This window comes from Cenococcum geophilum (genome assembly GCF_001692895.1).
Source record: "Cenococcum geophilum 1.58 unplaced genomic scaffold K441scaffold_23, whole genome shotgun sequence".
Taxonomy (NCBI): Eukaryota; Fungi; Ascomycota; class Dothideomycetes; order Gloniales; family Gloniaceae; genus Cenococcum; species Cenococcum geophilum.
The window spans coordinates 908381-917138 of record NW_027137581.1 but is presented as its reverse complement, the minus strand read 5'-3'; the positions used below and the strand labels follow the sequence as shown (position 1 = coordinate 917138).

General features: G+C 38.2%; 1 protein-coding gene across 1 annotated transcript; it reads right to left on the bottom strand.

The window, feature by feature from the left end:
* Positions 1-1343: 1343 nt before the first annotated feature.
* Positions 1344-2409, bottom strand: K441DRAFT_660403 (uncharacterized protein). Its single transcript, XM_067648694.1, has 3 exons — positions 2287-2409; positions 2093-2167; positions 1344-2059 (listed from the first exon to the last, which is right to left on the bottom strand). Exons 2-3 carry the CDS (start codon positions 2159-2161, stop codon positions 1382-1384), a joined length of 747 nt encoding a protein of 248 aa, XP_067503634.1. The 5' UTR covers positions 2162-2167; positions 2287-2409; the 3' UTR covers positions 1344-1381.
* Between the last annotated feature and the right edge of the window lie 6349 nt (positions 2410-8758).

Sequence of the window (8758 nt, the reverse complement as noted above, 5' to 3'; positions counted from 1 at the left end):
CTAGAGGCACTAGATCCCGCCTGCAAAGTCAATCCGCGTATCCTTTTTATAGCTTACAGATGTAAACGCAAAGGCACAGTTGTAAGCACGAAAGTGTGTCCGGAAGCTCTAACAGCGTGGGTCGTCGCTCGTTAAGAGAGTATATAAGTATTAAGGCGGCTCGCGGATCGGAGGGAGCATAACATCGCCCTACTTACAGCAAGGCTGGAAGAGGCCGTTCGTAGAGAAATGCAAGGCCCATAGGCAGAGCAACAACCTTGAAGCGGTTTGAGGGAGTGCGGCGGAGCTAGACGGAGGCGCGATAGGAAGCCGAAGGGTCGTACGATCGGGGGGTCGACTGGCGGGTCCTCGAATACATTGACGGAGGGCTGGCGGACGTGACGGCGTCGTCGCGGGGCGGGTTCGTCTATAGGCGCGTCCGTAAGAGCGCGTCGTCGCCGCGGAGCAAGGGCAGGCGTATTCGGATTGAGCTCTTGTAGAGGAGGGCGTTGTCGCGAAGCCCGAGCATGGGAATGTTCCTAGAGATAAATTAAAACGTGTTTCCGAAAGTAAATAAGAGAAATACAAACGGTACAGGTAATATAGGTCTTACAGATAGTATTAGCCAGTCCGTAAGGAAAGGCAGAGAGGGGTAGAGATTGATTACACGTCCCACAGCAGCGGAGAGGGTCCATTAATAGAAGAATTGAAAGAGAGAGGATCGCGTCGCGAGAAAGGGAAAGGAAAAAGTAACATTCCTCACGTGACGGGGAAAAAAAAATTGGGAAAAAGAGGGAAGAGAAAGAGAAGAAGAAGAAGAGAGAGAGAGAAAGAAGAAGAAGAAGAGAGAGAGAGAAAGAAGAAGAAGAAGAGAGAGAGAGAAAGAAGAAGAAGAAGAGAGAGAGAGAAAGAAGAAGAAGAAGAAGAAGAAGATAGATGGTTTGTTTACCTAGATTTTAGTGTTCCTAATGCCAAGAAAGTAAATGCCTAAGGCAAAGTGAGGTGTGCTTTTCGCACTATAGGGGATAAAAGCAGAGTATAACCTTCCGCCTCAAACTGATCCCTTCTAACCACAAGGTTTGCCAACATTGCGCTTAGCTTCTGGTGCAGCTAGCGGTTTGGGTTTAACAGTGGCATATTGCACAAGCCTTTCTTCACTAATTCCTTTTTTATAGTAAATATTCCTATTAATTAGATCGACCATTTTATTGGCCTGTTATGAGTGTCACAGTTTAGAGTCAAGTAGTAAGTTTAAAGTCGTTTTGCCAACAACAACGTTAATTGTGTACTTTGAAGTATGAACATAACTATCTATAAGAAGAGAGAAACCCTAGGAGAAAAACCAAAAAAGGTCAAAACTAATAGCCCTCTCCGCTCATCCCCGCATATAAATGCCAATTGCTTATTGACGGCAAGTAACCTTAATACCCTTCTCAACGAAGGTACCAATACCCGGGATAAAGCTAGCAAGGACTTCAGCAAGCGCACCAGCCTTTCCACAACCACCTTGGCTTGTAGCCTTGTGGGACGATAAAGTAACGATATAGTTATCTGGGCGAAGCACACCATCGCTCTGATACACAAGCACCTTAATAATAGATGGTAGCATGAAGCCATTGTCCACTTGCATACACTGCGCGGCAAGGATATCGCACTGGCAGTCCTTAATTGCAGCCAAACGACCGCAGGCTGCATTTTCCGTGTACGCCACTATTTCCTGCCAAACGGTGCCATAGCATTTACTGAAGATTAAGCGGCTTTGCTGTTTACCTAAGTTATCAACCGCAGCCCACATAGTTTTAATAACAGCGTTGCGCATGTCCCAGTTATTAAAATCGCCAAAGTTGCCCCATTGACCGTCAAGCTTAACATTAACGTTAAGCTGAGGCTTGTCGAATTTGTGGTTGCAGGCGCTGTCGAATTGATAGTAGGTAGCATCAGAGAGACCAGCATGATCGTTGGATTGAGCGTACATGCGCTGCCAGACGGCATCGAAGGAGTTAAGATTACCAACGTCGATAAGTTTGTCGCTGAATTGGACTTCAAAGTGGAGTTTAGTGTCACGTTTAACCACGGCGGGTTTGACGCTGGCGACATTGGTTTTAACAGCGGCTTTGATGGCGGCGGAGTAGGCGAAGGAGACAAGGCCAAGGAGGCCGAGTGAAAGTATGCTGAACTTCATGATAATCTAAGATATAAGTTAGTAATCTTTGGCTTATTAAAGATGCATCCTTAACCCAGATAATTAAGGTCGTTGTAGACGCTGCAACCTCTTATTATCTTAATTATGGAGAAGTGTTAATATACAAATTACTTAGAATAGAATCAATAGATTCAGGCAGTGCGGCTGCTTTATGCTAGTAGTGCTCGTATATAAAAGATGCTTGGATGCTATAAGGTATAGAGAAGAAGTGCTAATCTACAAATTTTAGTTCCATTCTTATTATTCTTGTCTCCCCTTATATACTAAACATAAGCAGGACTTACCCCCTTAAAGACTATATACTTTCTGCGTAACGCAACCTCGTGGGCTTAATAACATTGCTGATTGGATATATATTCTTAATTCTAAACTCCGACTTTAAAGCCGTATCTCTCTAAAGTTTTCATGTTCTAACCCTGTGCCAAGCTCTTTCTTAGAATCCTTATATAGATTACTTGCCTAGGTAAGGTGAACACGAGGTAATAACAACGATTATAATACGCTGTAGCATGAGCTTTAATAGCCTACGGAGGCGCCAGGGCTAAATTTTGTCACACCGCTTTGGGCAGAATATTCTACCACCAATTAATTAAGGCGCTTTCACAGTGTGTTTGACAGGCAATCAATCGCAGGCAGGGACCCCCGGTTGCGATTGATCGACTGATGAGAATTAGCTAATTAATTAAATAATTGGGCCGTCGAAATCGGACTCTGCACCTGTACGTGGTGACGGCTACGAACCTGGTCTTCGAAGTTCAGATCCAGAGCCAACGCAGAGACGTCGCACAGCGTGCGGAGAGGACCTGGTGGTGGTTGTGGGCGTCGAGGGCGGTGGTGAAAAATTTTTGGATGGTGAGATCTTGAAAACCACTACTGTTGGCCCTCTATAATACGACGACTACTACACTGTTCTATCCAGGGCACCTGTACGATCTAACATGGATAAGTAGTTTTCAATAACATCCCTAAAAACCCTGATAGAAAGTATTGACGACCTTATATTGACGAATAGATAAGCGTGAACGAACGGACGAGCAAATATACGGCCCCTCCTAACCCCTAGGGCGATCGCCCGCGGAGCATGCGGTTACTTGCCGTACTACCGTAATACTACTAAAAGGCAGCTGGATAACCCCGTACGGTTTTCCTTGTCTCCTCTCGATGGAGTAGTGCCCTTAGAGAGGGCCTAATGACTGGGGCCTAGGCATAAAAGATACCCAGATACACACACACACATCCCGCTTTTGTCTTTTAGTATTAGGATGGTAGAACGGATGAATCCCCCTTACGCCTTCGATAGGCCTTAGGGGGGGGGGAGGCAAGGCGTATTAGTAATGGTTAATAAGAGATAGCATATAGGGGGTGGCCAAGATACGGGACACAACTATAAGCGTATGGTAATTAATCAGCAAGGCCTAGCTAGGACGTAGTGAACCCTAGCTTTAGATAAGCTAGAGAAGGAAGCAGTGGTTCCTAAGGAGTTCAAAACATCTAAGGAGGAGGACGTAGCTGTAGGCCTGTAGGGCCGCACTATGTGCAAACATGGCAATTTGGGGTTTTTTATCCGACTAAGGTGGCTCATAGGGTTTTTCCTTCCCCTAACTGCAGGGTTTTCTTTATATAAACTATAAGTTTTCCCCCTATAACGGAGTAGTCTGCGTGGGCCTAGATAGGATCCGTATTAGACGTTAATTAAAGAGTTACTACTAATTAAATAATTGCGATTGATTGCCGAGAATTACCCAATTGGGTAGTCCGTGATAGAGAATTTGGGTACTAGACAATTTTTAGCAGAGCTTCGCATTATATAGTAAATATATACTCTAAAAATAAGTCATCTTTATACTCCTTATTTATCCTTATCCTTTTTTATATACCCTTTATTTAACTAGCTTTTCTAAAGCTTAGCGCCTTAATTGTTTTATTAGCTATATAGTTTTAGTTATTAGTAATTATATTATTAGTAGAGCTAAACTTATATTTATACTTAGAGCTTATTACTAGTATAGAAAAGAGGTCTATTACTATACAATTAATAGCGACTTAGTTAATCGAGGTACGAGTACGGAAAGAGGGACGCGCAAGCCTGTACGATTAGATTGTCTATAAACGAGGATCCAAAGCTAGAGAAAGGAAAGGAGAAAAAGAGTAGCGCCAGCTGAAGTAGGGTTCTTTTATGCGGTCCTCTAGTTACGTGACCGCAAAGTTCTGCCAAATTTTGCCAACTAAGTTCTGCCATTTTCTGCTAGTGCTGTAATAGCAATAAAGAATTAAATAGATATACTTAATGCCTTACTAATAAGCTAGTAGGTTAATAATATATTATTTAGCTTTAGTAGAGGTATCTTTAATAAAGTACTTAAGTTTAGATTTATATATTTACTAGTAAGTATACTCTAAAAGTTAAAGCCTTTTTTACCTAATAACAATGAATTTAAATTATAATACTTCTTATATATATTGTGGTTTTCTTATCTACTGCAACTTACTTCTAGATAAGCCCCCCTAAATTAAATAAAACACCTCCTATAGCCCCACTAATATAGCTTTATATTTTATAAATAAGAGGCCTATTTTATAGCTCTATTCTAAGGCTATAAAATAAGCCCTTATTTATATAAATTGGACCAATATTAGTGGAATTATATGGGGTTCTTTATAACTTAAATTAAGGCTTTATACTAACTAATCTGACCCCTCTACCCTAAAAATAAGCACCCCTTATAACTCTACTAAAATAGCCCTAAATTATATAAATAAGGGCTTATTTTGTAGCCCTAGAATAGAGCTATAAAATAGGCCTCTTATTTATAAAATATAAAGCTATATTAGTGAGGCTATAGGGTATAACGGCTTGCATAAATGCCTCTAAACTAAAGCTTGTAGATTACTATTTAATAAAGATACTAAGCTAAGGAGAAAAATAAAAAGAAGAAGAAGACTATTAGGGGTCAATGTAAATATAAAAGGGGTCGCTAAGGCGCTAGTGGTAAGCGAGCTAATAGCGATTTTCCATCCCAGAAAATCCTAATTAGTTAGCAGAAGTTAGGGTTGGTAGAATATAGCAAAAGCATAGCAGAATTTGGTAGGTAACGCGCCCTAGCACCGTTATATTACCTCCCCCCCTTCTAAAAAAGCCTGCCCTTAGGCGTTATCTAAGCTCCTTATTATTATCTAAATTGTTATAGTTATCCACCCCTTCTTTCTAGTATTTAATTTAGTTTTTTAATATACATAGTGGTCTAGGGAGGTTTAGGTAGGCTAGGTAGAAATCCCGTAGCTTATAGGAGAAGTACTTAAAATTAGACGCAGGATACCATTTTAGGTCGTTATTATAGCCTACCTAGCTTATATAGTATTTTAAGACATTACGGACCTTCTTAACTACTAGGATTTCTTTAACTTTCTATTTCTTATCCTCTGCAATCTAGATTAGCGGTAGGGGATCGTTATACTACCTAGGCAATGGATTATTTATAGCCTTTTATAGTCGGTTTAGGGAGGAGATAGGGTGGATCTTTATTAATTCTGGTAGCTTAACCCTAAAAGAGTGCCCTTCCTTTTAAAGAATCCTATATAGGCTAGCTATTTAGTGGTCTAGCTTATGGCTCGGCCTCTAGGTTTTCTAGTTTTTTATTAACACCTATACCTTATCTCTTACTTGGAAGTCTACCTCGCGACAATATTAGTTTATATTAAATTTCTTTTTCTTTTACGCCTTCTTTATAATTGCTTAAGCAGTCTTCTAGGCTTTATGTATTCTCTTTATAAATATCTAGACTTCTTTACAGCTAAGGCGTTCGCGGGCTATAATAGGTTTAGTAGGTCTATCCCAATTAAAGGACGTTTATGGCGTATATCCGTAGAGTAGTTTAAACGGCGATATTCCTATGCTGTTATAGGGAAGCGTAAGCTGCGCGTAGTCTATTATAGGTAGTAATTCCAACTAGTTATCCTAATAGTAGTTTATAAAGGGTCGTAGTTGCTAGTAAAGGTACTAGTTTATAATCTTGGTTTAACCGTTAGTCTAAGGGTAAAATATAGTAAAGAGTTTAATCTTAATCCTAAGGATATAGTAGAATTTGTTTTAGAAATCCAATATAAACTAGGGGCTATAGTTAGAGATAATTAATTCTAAAGCGCCGTAGATTTAGTAGATATTGTTAATATAGAGGCGGGCTATATCCTTCGCAGTTATAGTATTAAAATAAGGGAGGGAGATGGATTGCTATAAAGGCCATATTATAGCCGTAGGCGTCCTTTAGAAATAACTTAAAGTCTATTATAATGTATTACTAAGGACGTGCTAGGATTAGTAGTGGTTATAGCTACCTAGGAGTTTAATCCCTAGGGGTATCTACGTGTTTATAGGCGTGGCAGTTTTTAATAAATCGCTCTATATTAGATAGAAGTCCTTACTAGTAGTAATAGGGCGTTAATAGTTAATAGGTTTTGTTTTAGCTAAGGTATACTAGAGACCCAATAGTGGGCTTTACGGATTAGCTCTATCCGTAGGTTGTTAACGTCTGGAACTATAAGCCGTTCTTAGTATAACAGTAGTCCTTCTTCTATTTCTAAATTAGGGTTACCTTTTATAGCTTAATTGCGAAGGGCCTTTAGGGAGTTAGCTATACAGTTTATAGTTAGGATGCGGTTAATTAGTCCTATTAGTTTATTTAGGACCTCTCCTTCTATAGGCGCCAACTCGTTCTATTTAGAGTGTAGTTCCTTAAAGATCTGTAGATCAAGCTGTTTAGGACAGAGAAATGCCTATATCTAGTGCTAAGCCTTTAGCTTATTCTAAGGACCTATATCCTATTTCCTCCGGGTTAGGGTATTAGCCTAAAAGTTTTGCTTATTGAGATAGTATATAATTGTAAAGAAGAATTAGGAGAGTATTTTAGCCCACTAGGCTTATTAACTAGTAAGCTGCTTAGTTATTATAAAATACTTTAGGGCTTTATAATCTGTATATATCTTAATCTAAGAGTTTATACCTTTAAGCTCTGCGCGCTATTAGGATAGCGATTAGATAATAGCTAGCATTTCTTTATTATATACTTTATAGTTATACTTAACTAGGTCTATTATTTTTAAGAAAAAGGTAATAGGGTACCATTCGCCGTCTAGATATAGCTGCGATAGGATTCCCGCTATAACTTTATTAAAAGTACCCGTTTTTAGCATTAATTTAAGGTCTAGGTTATAGTAATGGATAATTAGAGAAGAGATAAACCGAACTTTTAGCTCCTTAAAGGCTTCTATATAGTTATTATTAAAGATAAAAGGCGTATCTTTCCGGGTAAGTCTTATAAGAGACTTAGCTATAACTCTATAGTCGCGGATAAATTAATAGTAGAAGTTATAAAAGCTAAGGAAGAACTAGATCCCTTTTATAGTATAAGGGGGTTTCTAGTTACGGATTGCTTTAACCTTCTTAGGATTAACTTTAATTTCTTTTATAGTAATAATAAACCTAAAATACTTTATATATTTTACCCTAAATTTATATTTCTTAATATTAACTTATAAGCCTACGTTCTATAGTCTCTTTAAAATCTTCTTAATATAAACCTAGTGCTTAAGTTTGTCGTCTAAGTATATAATAATATCGTTTAGGTATACTGTGTAGAATTCATTAAGGTAGTTAAATAGGACGTTATTTATATACCTTTGGTATATAGTAGGCCCATTTATAAGTCTAAAAGGAAGGACTTTATATTTATAGGACCTATAACGGGTATAGAACGTTATTAAGTCTTTAAAAGAAGGGTTTATCCAAATTTGGTAGAAAGCTTAACGGATATTAAGTTTAGTAAAGATCTTTACCCAGCTTAGACGTATAAGGGTTTCGTTAATTAAGGGAAAAGGGTACTAATTTTTTTATATAATAGTGTTTAACTTCTAATAGTTAATATAAAAGCATAGGCCTCTATTAGGCTTTTTATAAATAAAATAGGGGAAGTAAAAGGGGCTTGGCTTGGCTTAATAAACCCTTTATTAAGGTTATTAAGTAAGTATTACTTTATTACTTTTAGCTTGTCCGTTAATTATTAATAAAGGGGGCTATAGCCTAGCGAGTTATCGGCTTTTAGTTAAATCTTATAATTATATATCTGGTAGGGAGGCAATTTATCTAAAGCCGCTTTTAAAAATGCGTTCTTATATTCTAAGTAGAAGGTAAAAGAAGACGTTTAACTAGCTCTTTATTAGTCTTTTTAGCTAGCTTTTCTTCCCTCTTATTAATAATCTAGTTAATTTTATATAAGCTAGTTATAAAGACCCCGTTGTCCCTCCTATATATATTAAAGTGGAATGCTATAGTATTAATTACAGCGATATCTACTATAGGGGGGTTGCGTAATAATAGGGGTGTATAGGACCTTAGGGGCTTCTAAGGTAACGGCGTTATTGTTACTTCTTCTAGCTCTTATTATATCTTCTAAAGGTCGTCCCTTATATCCTATTAGTATGTTCTCTTCTATGTTAGTTAAATCTATGTAATTTAGATATTATTTACGTTACTATCTATCCTACTACTATAAGTAGGGTCTTCGTTAACCGTAGCGCTTTAGT

Coding starts and splice junctions, on each gene's coding strand:
- K441DRAFT_660403 (XM_067648694.1), bottom strand. CDS start 2,161: ATGAAGTTCAGCATACTTTCACTCGGCCTCCTTGGCCTTGTCTCCTTC. Junction 2,060..2,092: donor CCTACTCCGCCGCCATCAAA/GCCGCTGTTAAA, acceptor GCCAGCGTCAAA/CCCGCCGTGGTTAAACGTGA.